The 18,542-nt window shown below is 39.7% G+C and overlaps 1 protein-coding gene across 4 annotated transcripts in view; it reads right to left on the bottom strand.

The window, feature by feature from the left end:
• The window catches only part of Pkhd1 (PKHD1 ciliary IPT domain containing fibrocystin/polyductin), a 466,475-nt gene that overhangs the window by 217,984 nt on the left and 229,949 nt on the right, over positions 1 to 18,542 (bottom strand). For all 4 annotated transcript variants that reach the window (XM_028868108.2, XM_037199703.1, XM_037199704.1 and 1 more), the window contains 3 exons: positions 17,417 to 17,551; positions 9,196 to 9,328; positions 6,713 to 6,959 (listed from right to left, as the gene is read on the bottom strand). In XM_028868108.2, coding sequence (XP_028723941.2) covers positions 6,713 to 6,959; positions 9,196 to 9,328; positions 17,417 to 17,551 — 515 coding nt within the window. The remainder of the gene's footprint in view (positions 1 to 6,712; positions 6,960 to 9,195; positions 9,329 to 17,416; positions 17,552 to 18,542) is intronic.

Genomic DNA, 18,542 nt, shown 5'->3' with positions numbered 1-18,542 from the left:
CTAGATACACACATACACATGCGCACACACACATACACATACACACACATGCACACACACTCACACCAAGCAAAAAACAATTCAAAATACATTACATAAACTTTAAAATCTTTTGCACAAAAAAAAGAAAGGAAAGAAGAAAGAAAGAGAAAAAGGAAAGGAAAATCACCAGAGTAATGATATAGCCTTTATTTGGGGGTGGGGGAACTTGCCAACTATGGTTCAGGCAAGGCATCAATATCTAGAATATGCAAAGAATTTTGTTAAAATGCTATAAAGAGAAATGAAAATAAATCATTTAATAAATAATTGGAACAACTAACTAAAATGACAGTTCTCTGAAAAAAATACAAATGGCCAATAAAACAATGAAAATGTCTTCAACATCCTCAATCCCTAGGCTAATACCTAAAATTAAAACCACTTTGAGATTTCATCTTACAGTAATCAGAAGTAATCAGAATGACTGTCATCAAGATAACAACCAGGAACAAGTGCAGGTGATTAGTGAAGAAAGACCTGCCTTCACTGCCAGTGGGAACGTTAAATTGGTATGGCCACGATGAAAGTCACTGTGGAGGTTCCTCACCAAAACAAAACTATAACTACCATATGATCTATCTACCTATACCACTCCTGGGTATAGACCTAAAGGATTATAAGTCATCATTGCAGAGACATTTGCACATCCATGCTTATGAATATAGGGGTCACATTAGCTAAGAAACTAAATCAACCTAGATGCCTATCTAAAGATGAATGAGTAAATAAAAAGTAATACATACAATGGAATTTTATTCAGCAGTGAGGAAAAATGAAATCATGATAGTCTCAGGAAAATGCATGGAATTAAGGATTATTATGTTAAATGAAGTAAGACTGACTTAGGACAAACCCTACAGGATTCATCACACATGCAGAATCTACATCTAAATCTAAACCTGTGTGTCCATGTGCATGGTGTGTGTGTGTGTGTGTGTGTGTGTGTGTGTGTGTGTGTCTTTTTTGAAACTACAAAGGGAACCATGAAATCAAAGATAAAAATCATAACAGGGGGATGAGAGGAAAAAAGAAGCTAATGAAACACTTACAACATGAAAACCAAAGGGTTGGATGGTTGTTTGAATGATAATGGTCCCCATAGGAGCATGTATTTTAATGCTTGGTCCTCAATTGGTGGAAGAGTTTGGCAAGGACTGGGAGGTGTGGCCTTGCTGGAGGAGGTGTGTCATTTTGCAGTTTCAAAAGCCCAGGCCTTACTGGCTAGATGTCTCTGTCTCATGCTTATGGATCAAGTTGTAAACTCTTAGTACTTATTGGTGCCATGCCTGCCTGCCTGCTGCCACGCTACCTACCATATTGGTCACAGATGTTGTTAACCCTGTGTTACAAATAAATACTCTCTTCAAGTTGCCTTGCTCACAGTGTCTAATCACAGCAACAGAAAGCTAACTGAGTCAGGGTGGCTATTTGAAGTGAAGAAGGGGACCAGCACCAGGACAGACTGATGTCAGGCTTGAGGGTGGGCAGGGGGCAATGAATAAAAGCAAAATGTAAGTAGACACATATATGGAAATATTATAATACACCATTATGTTGTGTGCTTACTTAAATTTTTTTATAGAAGGAGGATAAGGTAGAACGACATGTGTCTCCTCATTGTATGAGTAAACTGGGAGCATGGGGACAGGTGGGGGGATGAGAACATGAGGGAACAGGATGGTTGAGCTGGGGGAGGGACAGAGAGGGAGAACAAGGAAAGAGATATCCTGATAGAGGGGGCCATTATGAGGTTAGAGAGAAACCTGGTGCTAGGGAAACTCCCAGGAATCCACAAGGATGATCCCAGCCAAGTCTAGCAATACTGGAGAGGGTACATGAACTGGCCTTCCCCTATAATCAGATGGATGAATAGCCTAGCCATCATCATAGAGCCTTCATCCCTTAACTGATGGAAGCAGATGCAGAGATCCACAGCCAAGCACTGGGCCCAGCTCCTGAAGTCCAGATAAAGAGAGGGAGGAGGGATTACATGAGCAAGGGGGTCAGGATCATGATGGGGAAACCTACAGAGACAGCTGAACTGAGCTGGTGGGAGCTCATGAACTCTGGACTGAAAGCTAGGGAACCTGCATAGGATAGAACTAGGCCCTCTGAATGTGAGTGACAGTTTTGTGGCTTGGGTATTTATGCGGCCCCTGGCAGTGGGACCAGGATTTATCTCTAGTGTGTGAACTGGCTTTTTGGGGCCTCTTCCCTATGGAGGGATACCTTTCTCAGCCTCAATGCAGCTGGGAGGGGTTTGGTCCTGAATCAACAGAATGTGCCAGGCTTTGTTGACTCCCCATGGGAGGCCTTACCCTTTTGGAGGTGTGGATAGGGGTGGGGTAGGGGGAAAGTGGAAGAGGGGTAGGAGGAGGGGAGAGAGAGGAAATTGTGGTTAATATGTAAAATGAAAAAAAAAATTTTTAAAGGAAAAAAGAAATAATGAAGAAGTAGGAAAGAATGAGTGGGGAGAGAGAGATGGAGGAGGGAGGGAAGGAAGCTGGTAGTCAATTGAGGGGACAAAATAAATAAAAAGGCAACTGAAGATAACATGTGTGTTTGGTTAAGACCAGCATTTTCCTTAACGGGGTCCTAAACACCCAGGGAGGAGCAGGTCTGTGAAGTAAAAACTTTAGTCCATACAGACACACTGAGTTTGAAATAGATGTGAAAGACACAAGTGGAAATACTGAATTGCTTAGTTGAAATAGAAATGACCCACAAACACCAGCCATAGGTCTCTCTCATTTAAAATTCTGTAGTAGCTACTTTCATTTAAAAAGTGAAAAGGAGCACTGAAAGTCATTTTAACCAGAGTAACTCAATATATCCTAAACAGCATCTCAGCTTCACCAGTAACAGCAACTTGTTGAAGCTTGTACTATTATGTTTTCATAACATCTTAGAAATATAGTGTATAATGTATCCTTAGAGCACGTCTCAATTTATAGTAGCCATATTTCAAATGTTCAGTAACCGTGTGTGCCTAGTGACTAACATATCAGCCAATGCAAATTAAAGTGCAGTTTAACTAAAAGAAACATTGGGGAATCATCACTACATGTGAAAATAACTAGGGTGGCTTAGGAAGCACACATGTGCTTGAAGGAAAAGAAAGATTCACAGGTCCTCCAAAGACAGCAGCATTTAAAGGACAGCGAAGGGGGTGGTGGATGACGTCAAGGAAATGGTGTTTTGCAAAGACAACATGGTAGATGGACATATGAGTTCACAGAGACTGTGAGGACATGAATGTGATCTGTGTAAGTTCAAGCCAGACACGATGCCATCATAGAAGAGAGGGGGTACACATCAATCCCATCCCTAGCTGAGGAGCTATTGGCGATGGATTGATGCTGGGCAAGGGAAAGCTAGATTTCTTCAATGGAGTGACACCCGGCATGTCAATCACACTCTAGGAAAAGCCCCATCACCAGAGTAGAAGGTCAGCACAAACTAGACTCAACAGGAGACAAGGAAGATTTTGAAGAAGTTCCAAGAAGGAGGGTGAAAATGATCAAAATAGATTGTAGGAAATTCTCAAAGAGCTAATAAAAACATTTAAAAAGAAGATCTAAAAGCATCCATGCACACATGCTCACACAAACACACACTATAGACAGCATTATACTTCTGTGTAATTATACATACAAGCAGAGGAAATTATGTATGCAAATCTGGAGATAAGAATAAAAGCAGGGTACAGGAGCCAAGATGGCTCAGTGGGCAAAGGTTGCTGCTACCAAGTCTGAAAAATCTAAGTCCAATTCCAGGAACTTACGTGGTAGGGCATTTTCCTCTGACCTCCATACATGTACTGTGGCATGCACACGTGTCCTCCTCCGCACACAATAAATAAATAAGAATGTAATTTCAAAAATTTTTTAAAGAAACTCCCACAATCCCGTGGTCCCTTTCATCACTAGGGGCCCATGGGGGGAAATGGTCATTGACATAATAGTCTAAGATAAGGTCCTGAATTGACATCAGCATCCTGGGGTTCCTGGAAGAATACTGCTAGAGCAGGTGCTTGGGAATAAACACTTTCCCACGACACCAACAACATAAGAAGCAGCATGAAGATGAAGCATGTTGTCACTTAACAAATGATAAACTTGCCTCTGCCTTGTACAGGGCAGCCATTTGCTCTTCACTTGGACTTTGGGTATTATGACCAACTTCAAGTATTTACTTGCTTCTGTCAACCAAACTGCTGGTGTTGTGTCACCGAGTCTAGGAAAGCCTCTGCCACAGACGTGGGCTTCAGTCAGGTATAAGGAAGACATTGCGAAGCAGGATTCTGAAGTCACTCACATCAAACAAAGAACTGGTGTAGAGTGAAGAGCAGCCAGAGATGGGCCCGACAGAAAAGAAATAACCCAAGTACTAGAGTTCGGCAAGGGGGAGGAGAGCGGGGCTTTGTTTGTGCAGGAATATAGAGCCTCACTCCTTGCCCTCTGGGGACCGCTTGCTGAGAGAAGGGGGTAACAGTTGAAAGTAAAGACAGCAGCACTTGCCCCAGGGTAAATAGCACAACAAATTAATCCTTTCTTCATGAAACACAACAAACTTTGTATCTAAGCTGAATTCAAATTGCTCATTAGCACTGACATGTTCCTAATGAGGTTATAATGCTCTGGGACAAAGATCAAGCCACTGAGCACAAAGAGGGAGGGGTAGAAGCACGAGTGTATAATTAGAAGGACCTGGGAGCAGGGCTGCCCGAGGGTTCCTGTGTATCACCTGGGCTTTCTCATTTGGGACGTCTGAGGTCCAGACTGAAGGTCTGTTACATTTCTAGAGTTTCCCATTGCTGCTGTGTGCTAGCCCATAGACCGCTTTGAATTGCTGGGCTTCACAGCTCCTAGAATCCAACAGTCTTCTTTTAGTGAGGGTACAAGGGCCAAAACACCACTGGGAGCATGCTGGGGCTTCCCTAGAACTCATTTGTGACAGCTGAGCATTTGTGCCTAGACCTGTGAGTGCATTTGAAATTTTAAAATAGAAGTCTGGGTAGAAAAGCAATGAATCTTCTCGGATTTCATGGTACTAAAGAGGCTTCCGGGACATGGGATTTTATATTTTGAAACTCGGGAGGAGATGCCTTTAAATAAAATTTAAAAAGGTGAGTATTTCACCCTCCCAGGAGTCTTTGGAATCTACTTAGAAAACAACCTGATGGCTGTCATGAGATCCAGACTAGGACAACCATGACCTGCTTCTGTGGCAAAAGGCTACACAGCCCTGGAGATCTCCAAGAACAGATACTGTGACAAGGCTGAAGCTCAGAAGAGCCTTCACTACCACAATGCCCACCCTCCAAGCACACACACACACACACACACACACACACACACACACACACACACACACAAGAGATAACCTAAGCAATCCTTAAAGAAAGTCATTTTAGAAGGAGTTTGACAAATGCCTACAGAGAAATATCATACAAGCGCACGATGCTCCTCTTCACTACAAATCTCTTATTATCATCATATAGAGTGGAAAAATCACGTAAGAAAGAGAACACTAACTTTCATAGATTCCCCCAAACATTCCTTAAAGCCAGGTTTTGTAAAAGCAGGATGATGGTAATGAAAATCAGGCTACATTCCTGAGAATGAAGAAAAAAAATGTTCTCAGCACAAGCAAAATTAGAAGTGAAAATATCCCCCTCTCTCACTCTTATGTTACTTGGTGGGATTTGGAGCCCCTTCACAGTAGAGAAAATAAAGACTACTTTGGAAAGCAGAGAGAAAAAATATTTGGACTATTCACAGATATCTCTATTTTTAAGCCTTCCAAAAGAGAAGGAGAAAACGTGCTTCTCTATGCACTCAGTGTGCAGCTAGTACAAGCCTGGCCTCCGCCGTTCTCACCCTCTAGAGCACACTGATTCAAATAAGTTGCCAATGTGGTCTGACGGAATTACTTGGCTTAATATTCATGGAGTTGGGACACTTAAAGGGAGGAAATAAGTGTGGCTAAATATATACAATGCATTTGCAATAGGTAAAAGGGAGAACCTCAGACACTCTGCAATCATTACCTGGAAATTAAAGAGGGCAGAAGCAATCCTATTATGCATTATAAACAGCCCAGCTGCTGACTTAATGGTAGTTTGAGTAGCATAACCAAGGAGTCCTTGATCCAATATTAATAGGAAATGTATTGTACGAATCCAATAGTTCATGAAATTAACAAGGAAAATGAACTAGAGTGAAGCAACCTGGCACGTGAGAGAAGACATCAGCAATTGCTCCCCTGAAGCACTCTGAGCACTTAAAAAGAGCTTGGGGAAAGTGCATGTATATAAATGAGGATGGCATTATTGGAATTTTTAAAATAATACTCTTCATTTAAATAAATTTCAAATATTTTGTTGGTTGTGAGTCTTTTAAAGAAGAGATTGTTGACTCAAACTGTCAATAAGCAGTCATGGGCTATGACAGCTGATCCAAAGACATTGACAGCTACCACTTGAGTCAACCTAAAACCACCATAAGTTCCTGATTTCACAGTGGTCAACGTTAGTCCCACTTCACTTTTAAGGAAATATGTACTTCAACTCATCAGAAAAACAATTTCCCTTCCATAAGCTTAAGCTTGATGGAGTGGTATGTACATGCCCATTGACAAGCTAAGACGTGTAGTTAATGCTACTTACAAACCAATAGACATACGATGAAAGAGAACACCTTCCCCACAGATGCTGCCAGGGACAATATGACTGAAGCTTGCATTGGCCAAGCATGTATCTGAGAGAGTTTCCATAGAAGCAAGAATATGACTTCCATTTTTCCCAGACAAGGACCCATCCAAGTCTTCCAAAACTGCTGCATGAGGAAATGGAAATGCTACTAAATTTGGAGAGTTTTCAAACTTCAATTCCCTGGTCTTCACAGTAAATCCACCTGTAAATTAGAAGACAGACTGTTACACATGACATGAATCCGTTATTATGAAACTAAATTCACAAGATTCCTTTTAGTACTTTATGTTCTATAATTTTATAATTCATTCAGTCATCCACAAAAGAAAAAAGAGCACAAGTGCTCCCTTATGTCAGTATCCATGTGCAAAGATACTGGGGGCCAAAGGCAGCATGGCCAGCCATCGTTCAGTTTATTTCGTAGGGCAGTGATTTTTGTTCCGGGGGTTATTTTACTTTCCAAGAGACAACTGACATTCTTTTGAGTTATTATTGACTGTCACAACTGTCACATTGGTGGTGCTACTGGCAACTGGAGAGAATGGCAAAGAGATGCTGTTAAATTTCCTACAATGAACAGAATTTTCTAGATCACAAAACAATAGCCCCAAATACCAATCATAAGATGGGGGGTGCTCTTCTATTAAGAAACATAAACAACAAGTGTTAGTTCCCTAAACACTAACGATGTCACACTATAGTCTCTCAATCTTTCAGCTTCCATTACTCTGTCATAAGCCTGACCCCATCGATAATACCTCAAACTGTGAGGCTTATACTTTAATTTTTTTATTATACTTACTAACAAAACCAACATTCTATTAACCATTAGAATAAGTAGTGTTAGGAACACACTTTGTAAATATTAGCTTCTGGCCACACCTCTCAGCACATTCTCTGATGTCACTCACCACCATCACCAGCCCACCTACCTACGAATATGTTTATATCATACATCCCTATCACTGAAAGGGAAAAGTATACAACACCCAACACATACATTGCATCCTGTTGTGTTACACACGTTATAAACTACAGAAAATACACAAAATAAGTGAGAACAAGATTCACACAGATGTAGTATTTTCACTCTGCTGATCAGTGGATTACATGCAGCGAAGCAAGCCATGTGTGAAAGACTTCTTAATTCCATATTTTGTAATGCATAAGACTTAGTAATACCCTCACCTCCATAATTTTCTTATGTTGGCCTGATGTCTCATTTCCCAAGCAAAACCTGATGTATAAAATCTCTAAGACTTTGCCTACGTTATTTATAATACCTAGAAATCATCCTTTGCTGTTTCAGTTTTCTATCTACCCTGTGATGCCCAGGAGAGTCACTTCTCCAAAGTACACCCACCCCTCGTCCTTCATTGACTCTGTTCACTTCACCAAGACTGCTCTCAGCGTCCTTTGGAAATTATGTTCTCAGATATTCATTTTTAAAGAAGTATGTGTTCTTCCTGATTGTACTCTCTAGATCCCTATGTAGATCCTATAATAGACAATTTTTAAACAAATGGAAAGCTTATTCACCCAGCATCATCCAGTGACAAGAGATCTTTTTTTCAGTGTCTGATAAATGATGTGAAATCATCAGGGAATTGGAGAACTATGAACTGAAGTGTTTGCCATAGGGCATTTTAATATTCCTATGACTGTCTCCCAAACTAAAATCCCCCAATCTTTGGCTCTGCTTATATAGGGAAAAAAATAGTAAGGTGGAGACTTGCTGATTATTCATTTAATTAAAAAAAACAAACAATTATCTAAATTGGTGATTCAAACCACAAGAGCATATTTACTTGAATTACTTGGTTTTGGCTGTTTGTAGCAATCAGATCGACTAAATTGTTCCCTGCCTCTTTTCACCTTGAACCATGAGTCCTCCAAGGAGTTACTTCTCAAAGCCCTGTGTGGCAGTTAACAAGTTACCAAGAATTGCCCTTGTTTTCTTTGTAAACATCACAGACCAAGTTGTTGAAAACATTTAAGTACCCTGGCTTGGGATCTTTCGGCAGTGGTGTGTATGCAGGTCAGTTTGTGTCCATGTGTTCATCGTCCACCTAATTTCATTTATTCATCTTACCAATGATCTTCTCTCTAGGTAACGGTCTCTCTTCTAAGTACCAATTTAAAAACAGGCACTAGCCAAGAGAGATGTCTCCGTTTCATGAAGCTGAGAGTCCAAATGAGTCATAGAAACATAATGATAGATGTGATGGTCACTGAGACCATATTACAGAGGATGGGAACTACAGGTGGCATGCGGTGAGCACCTAGCTCCTGAGTTCCTTTGTGAAACTTGAACAGTTTCTGTTGATATAATCTTGTAACTGAAAGAAACACTGACTCATCAAAGCCTTTACCACTGTTTGTCATAATCACCTGAGCACTAGTCTTATTTACCATCTGCCTAGTCTGCTCCAACTTACCCTGTCCTTGGGAACAGCCAGAACAGGTTCTGATGGCCACACATTTCAGATCAAAATTAACAAAAGTTGTATTAGAAATCATAAGTTCCCATCTTTTGGGAGTTTTAATTCCAGCTGACATACATAGACTTCCCTGTGAATTTTTAAAAAACAAAAAGAAAAGCAAAAAAACAAAGTAAGAATACCAATCATGTGAAATGGAGTCATCATGCACAAGCAAAAATAATTAAAACAAGAAAACTGCAAGCCAATATTGAAATTGTTGAAACAACAAAACACATGCTACTAATATTTATGAAAAAGAACTTATGTCTAGAAAACAGAAACTGTAAACCTCAAAAACAAAAATACAGAAATTCCAATCAAAGAAAAAATTAAGACATATCTCTAAAGTGAAATGTCTGCATGTTAAGTAGCCACATTTCAAAATGTTTAAAATTATGTAAAGTAGGGAAGTGCAAATAAGATACAATATATCTATTAGAATTTGGGGTTTTTTTTTAAAAAAAAAAAGTCAGTATCAAGTACCTATGAAAATGGGGAACTACTAAAGCTTACATATTGATCATAGAATACACAATGGGATCGCTACAATGGAGACCACTTTGGCAGTTTCTCATCATACCTCACATGAAACAGCCATTTAATTGCTAGATAATTATCTTACAGAAATGAGAAGGGACAGTCATACAAAAATGTTACAGAAATGGTTATACCAAACTGTTTATTATCACCAGATCTGGAAAAGTATTCAAATGGTTTTCAACAAATGAATGAAAAAAAAAAAAAAAGAACTATGTTACATTGGTACAGTAGCATATAATTCATTAACAATAAGGAATAAAACATTAATGAACATAATAAGTTGAATGAATCCCTGAACACATTTGGCAATGAAAGAAACCAGTCCCAAAAGGTTTCATACCATTTGATCCCACTTATGTAATTATTGAACAAGAAACCTTCCCAATAGAGTGTAGATTAGCGATGGCTCAGAATTAGTAGTCAGTAGAGGATGTGGTCAGAGAGATGAAGCCTGGGGGAGCTGAGGTTGAGACAACCCTTCTGTATATTGACTATGGGAGTTGTGGTGACACAAATGTATACATGTGTTGAAATGCAGAAAAACACATCAAAAAGGTTAGCTTCTCTACAGATAATACAGAAAAAAATCTTTTTTAAATATCTAAAATGAGACATAACTCTTTCTAGATTTTCCTACAAAAACCTCTTCAGCAAAACCCACTTAACTAAGCTGTCGGCTCTGAACTTTTCCATTTTTAAAAATGGTTGCACAATTGAGAACTATTAAAGTTTTTTTTTTCCAAAAAATCTCTAATAGGAAAAATGGCCACAAATAGAAACAAATAAGAGAAACAAATAAAATCTCAGCATAATTAAAGTTAGTATACAAATCAAAAGAAAATGAAAACATTATCATCAACCAGATTCTATTCCTAATAAATAAAGAGTTAAAAACATCACAAATATACAAAGAGGCAGCAGGACAACTGGAAGGAGCGAGGGGCAAGCAAAGGTTCTCCAGACAGGAGCGGCTGTCCACTGGTTCCTGGATGTATCACACTGCCTACACGAGGGGAGGTATCATCCCATCCTGGGCATGGACAAAATAGGAATAGAAAGCTGGTGATTGAGCAAGCTGTGGAGTTGCCTTCAGGGTCTGGGGTGAAGGGATCTTAAAGAAATGAGAGTCTGAAAAGATAGGACAACGGGAACGCAAGGAAGATGGAAGTAGTAAGAAAACGTGGGGTGTGGCGGCAAAAGGTGATGGATAATGGGGAAGACAGGTGAGGAAATACAAAGTTCACTGATACATCTACAAAGAGGTGATGATGAAACCCTACTTTGAACCTTAACGTAAACAGTTGATTTATAAAGGATAATGTCTGGTGGGGGAAGCACCTGAATGGACAGTCAAAGTGAAAGATCTGTTACCAGATTCAAGACTGCTGCAGAGCACAGGGAAGTACACGGGCTGCAAGTTCCTGGAGCTCCGACTAAGAACAACTCCTGCAGAGCACTCCACTTCTCTGCTCAATGGCTCAGGGGAAAGGCACTTGAAGCCTGAATATTTTTTTCCCATTGAAGTAGGGAGCCGAATTACATGAGCTCTGAGTATAAGTTTTAAAGCTCCAAGAGTCTATACAGATTTTTTTCAAATGAGAAAAATAAGGTAGAAAAATGGTTAGAAACTGCCAAATACCAACAATTTCTGTTGTGAACTCAATAAACAGAATTTGATCATGAGAAAATATTTGGTACAGTCATAAAATGGGATAATACACAATGACTAGAATAAATTACTACTCACAAGAAGACAGACAAAGCTCATGGACATATTATTGTGCCAAAGAAACCCAGGAACAATAGAGTTATGTGCTCTGTGACTGCATTGTATCAAATAAGAAGAAGAAAAAAATCAATTCATATCACTAGGAGTCTGAATCATGGTCCCCCTTTAGCTGAGGATACTCGGGTTTAAATCTGGGAATAGAAAGAGGCCACTGCAAGGGAAATGGGTAGTGTTTCTTATCTGGGTGGTATACAGTTGATTTGCTTTATTAAGATAAACACATTGTGATCATTATTATTACAAATATACATTTTGTGTGTGCATGTGTGTGTGTGTGTGTGTGTGTGTGTGTGTGTGTGCACAAATATATAAGTACAACCTGCTGAATCTCTCTTTTGCTGCTTTTGTGTATTTGGTTGCAGGAATGACCTCTATGTGTTGGATAACTGATAATGGGCCTTATCCCTAGAAGAAGTTAGTTCTCCCTCATCCAGCAGCCATCAGCTGCCTGTATGTAGTATTTTGTCCAGGGAAAGGAGACTATCAATTTGAGAGTTGGAGGGTGGATGGGAGGGGTTAGAGGGAACAAAGAGAAGGGGGAAGGTGATGTAATTCTATTTTAATTAAAAGTGTACTTACAAAATACATTGTGTGCTTTTCTCTGTAAATATTTCCATATTACATTTACTTTCAAAGGTAGAACCAACAGAAAGTAAAAGAAGCAGAGGATGAAAGGGTAAGTAAAGAAAGAAGGTAAACAAAACCCCATCCCTAGTTGAGAAGCTTCTGGCCATTGATGACTGCTGAGAGAGGGAGAGACAGTTTTCTTCAGGGGTGTGGCTCCTGAGAAGCTACCCGTGTTCCAGTAGATGGTCCTATGTCCTTGCACGTGCAGGTATCATTAAGTGGACTCAATGCATTTTTTAAAAAAGATCACATGAAGTTAAGAGGGAATAATGAGGTGGATAAAGGGGGAGTTGGAATAGAAGGAATGAAGGAGCAAACTTGATCAAAACATATATGCTTGAATGAAGATCTTGAGCATTAAGAAAAGGAGAAAAAGAACACAGTTAAAAAATTGAAGTCTGGAATTGCTGAGGTATAGTCTAACATCATTAATGTAATTACAAAATCATCACAACCAGCAGGCATGTTAAAAATTTAATCCCGATAGCTAGAATGTCAAAACATAATGAGTATGTGAGAAATGAGAAAAATATCTCTAAAAAGATGTAACACAGGACAATCCAAATCAAGTTAGAAAAATGGGGAAAGGAAAACAAAAATAATGATTAAAACTGAAAGCACAAACGAAGACGGTAGAAAATGCAAATACGTGGGAGACATCAGCATGGATGGTAATTGAAACCATGAGAGAAAATGAGATTTCTCCCAGCAGGAGCAAGCATATTGAGAAGAGAGGGGCCCTGCAACAGAATTTAGAGAAACGAAGAAAGATGAAAGGTCTAAACTGGGATAGACAAATCCCCAGTGAAAATGAGAAATAACCCCTGGAGAAAATGGAGGAAGAATGAAGCAGCTCCACCAGCACCTGCTGAATATTTTAATTCACAATTTTTATCACAAACCTTTTCAAATGAATGAAGACATTGAAAGTATAGAGAATTCTCTGATTAGCAATGATCTAGATTCAACTATCTACATTGTGTCATCTTACTCTTATCACCTGCATTTATCTGCTGAATCACAGGGGATGTGTTTGCATACAAACATTATACCACACCTACACACATAAATGTGTATCATTTAAGCACACGTCTGATATAACCATGATGCCATTGGCACATCTGTAAAAATATCTGGCCAATTTAAACAAATACCAAATTATTTCCAATAGCAATAAAAAGACAGCCAGGCTGCAGATACACAGAAACATAAGGAGACCAAAATTTAAATCCAGACCAGGATGTTTCTGTACATGAAAGGGGGTGATGATTAAATAGGATGTTAAGCAGCTAGCATCAAAAACTGCCTAACCAAACTAAGATGTGGCATGATGGTACCCAAACCTTTCCTTCCTGAACATTAAAAGTATTCTACGCACATGAACACATAGGTGATACAGTGGGTGAGAATACCAACACAAACACAAATACGCTTAATTCCCCTCTACTCACAAAAAGCATAACCTAATATCTGTTGGAGGATATGATTAGCATGTAATTGTCTGCTATCAATCAAATGTGAGTGAGAAGGCCAAGTTCTCTGAAATTCTTAATTCTACAAAGCCAGGCAAGTTTGAAAGACAGAGGCGAAAATCTTATTCCACAGCCAGTTTAACTTCTTCCTTATATTAAATAAAAATTATTAATGACACCTGTCAATAATGTGACTCCAAAATAAACTTTAAAAATTCATTAAGTAAAGATTGTCATTTTCCTTGTTGTGTTAATCATAGGATTTCTCAGACCCTTCGATACTTTTTTGCAAGTTTATTTTATTGTGTACATTTAAAAATTACGGGAGCAGAGTATTCAGGTGGATAGTAAAATAGTTATTGTAATGATGACAATAAATACATCTGTTATCCTACATATTTATTTGTTTTTAAAAGAGCAGCTAAGATTTATTTATTTAACATAAATTGCTCACATGGTCCTATTAGGTTAACTGTAATCCTCACAGTGCATTGTATATCTCTAGAGTTATTTGAGATTGGGGACCCAAAAGGGTTCGCAGTAAACAGCATAGGGTAAATGAAATCAACCAAAGAATCTCCTTTATAAGACACTCCCCTAGGACAAGATTTTCACAGAAAACACTTCAGAGGGCATGGCATACCTATTAATAAATGTTTCCCACTGAAGCTGCTTCGCTTATGTAATCAATAGTATTTGATCAGGAGCCAGGAAAATAGCCAGGCTGCCCTATCTAGCACTCAGATTAAATCTGGGGCTGGCATTTGTAAAGACAATGGATCTCTCCATTTTGTTTTACCTGTTAATTCAGTCTGAACAATATCATCATTTAGGTAACAGTTGGATATAAAATTGAATGTTTTTATTATTTGGGCGACTGACCATTATCTAGAATTCTCTAGAGCAAGCTTGTTTAGGAGTTTTTATCAGTAAACTTTTGGCCTGCATCTGTTAAGAGTCTCAAAGGCTATCAGCTAGACTGCATTTCTAGTGAATAACCTCAGGGTGTGATTATATTTTATTATCTCATGATAAGTATCCTTTGGTCATAATTTAAATCTTATGTCACTCTTCCACTAATTATGATGTCTAGTTAACATCAATTAAGAGACTAAAACATTAATTCACCAGGACAATTACTCAGTTTGATGGGCATCTTGCTTTAGTATGTACTCTAAGGTCATTGCTGGACTTAAGGTCCATTGACCTTACAGCATCCCCTCTGGAAACAATACAGGCTAGAGAGATGAGTCATCTCCAAACCAGCAACATTCTCAGGGAAAAGAAAAAAACTGTAGAAAAAGGGATCATTCAAAAGAGTTAACTCCAAAGTTGAGAGCTAAATATAGGAAAATGTAACTCAGTAAGAAAATAATTTGAGCCGGGCGGTGGTGGCGCATGCCTTTAATCCCAGCACTTGGGAAACAGAGGCAGGCGGATCTCTGTGAGTTCGAGGCCAGGCTGGTCTCCAAAGCGAGTTCCAGGAAAGGCACAAAGCTACACAGAGAAACCCTGTCTTGAAAAACCAAAAAATAATAATATAATTTGAATAATTTTTAAAATCTTAATTTATCATATATCTGTGAAATAATCTCCCAAGAGTCAATTTTCATATGAATTTCTACTGAATGCATTCAGGAACAAACTGAAGCAAATATTCTCCCCATGGGTCCCAAGAATTCTGCAAGCCATCTTCTCTCTACAAACTGTTAACAGTGTTTTGATAGTTCATCGTTGTCAGTTTGACAGGATCTACAGCCACCTAGGAGACATGGCTCTGGGCATGTCTGGTAGTGATTGGTTAGACTGGGTCACCTGAGGGAGAAGGCCCACCCTGAATAGGGAATAGAGTCCAGGACTGAAAAAGAAAATATATGAGAAAGCTAGCTGAGACAAGCTTTGTTCATCACACCCTGCTTCCTGGCTGTGGATGTGATGTGACCAGCTGTCTTGTGTTCCTCTCTCTCTGTGACTTCCACCCTGATAATCATCCCTCTGAATGCTACCCAAAACACACCCATTCTAGCATTTGCCACAACCACAAGAAAAGTAAGCAATATAAACATTAATTGCTATATTCATGTGACTCTTTTAAAAATAAGGACATAGAAAATTATTGAAGGTCTGAGGCCTAAGAGAACAGGGGTGCTTGGGAACTTCCTTAAGGGAAAATGGTCCTGCTAACCTGGGAAGTAGCTTTTGACTACACTAGGATTGCCATATCTTGACTATGAAGTGTCCATCACAGGCTTGATTTCTGATATTTGTTCTATGGTGTATGGAAGCATTTTCAGAGGCTATGGAACCTTGAGGAGGTGAAGACTAGCTCTGCAGAAGTTGATCACTGGGGGAAGATCACTGAATGTTACACCCAACCCCTGGTTCCTATCATAGCTCTGCCTCCTTATCCGCTGTGATGGAATTCCTCACATCAATCGTAATTTCCAGCCCCCATTCCTTCCCTACCATGAAAGACTGAAACTCTGAGGCAAAAGAAAACTTTCCTCCCTAAGCTGTTTGTGTCGTGCATTTTGGTCACAGCAATGTAAAAGGAACTCACATGGTTCCTTGAACTATGCAATGCAGGACAAGCCATCTATAGTCTGATTTTTATAATTCAGAAACCTATATTTTCTGGAGGTCAATGCAGTCACAGCCAAAATCTTACCACACACACATATTCCTTAGTCTCAGCCGCCAACACTGGAGGTACTTTCCCTGGGACTCCCTGGGCTTGCTGGCCAGGGAATCAGGTAGGCCATTTCCACTCTTTCTGTCCTTGAATTCCAATTCCCCAGCCTCATCCCCAGTCCTGTAGTAGACCACCTGCAGAGTTCCATCTTCCTTTTCTTCTCCTATTTCCTGGGGGGGCAGGGTCCACAGTTTCTCAAAGAAGACCCAGCTTCCCCTCACCCTCCCTCACCCTGTGAAACTCTCTCAACCCCACCCATCCCCTTCTTACCCCATCCTCAATCCTTTCTGTCAGCTCCCAATACCTAGAAACAATTCTATCTGGGACCACCAACTCCCAGTGTCCACACCTGGCAGGGACTCAGAAGCCACCACCCACAGCCACCACGCTCTCCTAAGTTCCAGAGAGGCAAACAGACAACTCACCCAACAAAACCTTATCACATAATATCCCACTATAAGGGATAGCCTCATCCACACTCTTCGGGATGGCAGGCTAAACAGAGAAATGATCCTGTTGACAAAAATTTGATGAAGTATCTTAGAACATCACAGCAGAGGGACAGTGTGGCAATGTGTGTTCACAGTCTTTGAGAGGCTCTAGAAAAGTAAACTAAATCAACATGGTGCGAAATTGTTCATTTGCTTTGGTTTTGAGATACAGTTTCATTTCGTATCTCAACCTTCCTTTGAACTTCTGTCAAATCTCTTGCCTCAGCCTCCAAATTGCTTGGATTATAGATGTGCACCATGACACTCAACTTAAATGACTAGGTTTAGTACTGAATTTGCATACATCAGAAGAAGACCTAACTTTAAGTCAAATAAGAATTCTTCAGACTCTTAGTAACTTATGATTTACATAGACTCAATACTGCAACTCTACATACTCAAATCATATTATTAATATAATCACTATTATAAATAAAACGCTCTTATTTTACCATGATTTTCACTAAAACTTTCTATTATAATTATGGACTAGATCATCAGGGAGCCCAGTCTACATGATTTGGTCTTGATTGTCAACCCACAACCACCTCAGCAAAGCACCTACCTCATGTGTGAAACGACCAAGTAACAAGCTGTCAGTAACCAAAGTGTTTGCATCACTTTCCAAAATGTCGATTCCACAATCTCTGCATGCATAAACTTGGAAGTTTTTCAGGTGTAGATTATTACTTCTAAAAATCTATAAAGTAACAGTCGAAGTTATGCCAAAGGTCTAAAGATAGTTTTTTCGCACAGACTTCCTATGCTTTCTTTAATTATTGATTAAGTATAAATAAGTAAATAAGCACAGTGGCATATTTAAGCAGGTTTTGTCTACCAAGATCAGTACAGACATCTCAACATAGCTAACAAATCCCTTTGGAAATTACATTTCTCCGCTAACAGGCAATACATTAAGAAGTCGGTATGAATTGTCCACACATTTAAAACAAGCCTATATTCCCCAAATGTGCAAAATTAATTAATAAAAGCATAGCATTCAAATACTTCAGTGTTTAGCATTTTAGTACAACATTAGCCAAGCTGGTCCGAAGATTACAAATATAAAATCAGTAAGTCAGTGTGTCCCTAGGTTCCTTGTGTGTGGATTTAACATGTGCATACCTATTTATGAGTACTTGGACTAGCACCTCTACACAGGAATGAAGGAGTTAAAGAGCATCCCACTGTTCTGGGAAATGCAGTTCCTATTATTCACCTTGGTCTCATAATATCAGGGTGATCTTGACCTTCCCTAGGCCTGAGCTTTGCCATCTTTAAAATGAGGACCTATATTGTTGAAGCCAAGGTTGGATAAAACACAGGGACAAATAACCAAATGAATGGAAGCACATGAACTATGAACCAAAGGCTGAGGGGCCCCCAACTGGGTCAGGCCCTCTGAATGGGTGAGACAGTCATTTGGCTGGATCTGTTTGGGAGGCAGCTGGGCGGTGGTGCCAGGTCCTGGGCTCATTGCATGAGTTGGCTGTTTGAATCCTGGGACTTAAGCAGGGACGCTTGGCTCGGTCTGGGAGGGGGGACTGGACCTGCCTGGACTGAGTCTATCAGGTCAATCCCAGTCCTCGGGGGAGACCTTGATCTGGAGGAGGTGGGAATGGGGGGGGAGGGGGCGGGGAGGGGAGAGCATTGGAATCTGTGGCTATTATGTGGAACTGAACAGTGCTGTA

The sequence above is a fragment of the Peromyscus leucopus genome, chromosome 16_21 (assembly GCF_004664715.2).
Source record: "Peromyscus leucopus breed LL Stock chromosome 16_21, UCI_PerLeu_2.1, whole genome shotgun sequence".
Classification (NCBI taxonomy): Eukaryota; Metazoa; Chordata; class Mammalia; order Rodentia; family Cricetidae; genus Peromyscus; species Peromyscus leucopus.
Note: the sequence above shows the minus strand (reverse complement) of the source record. Positions and strands in the feature narration are given on the sequence as shown.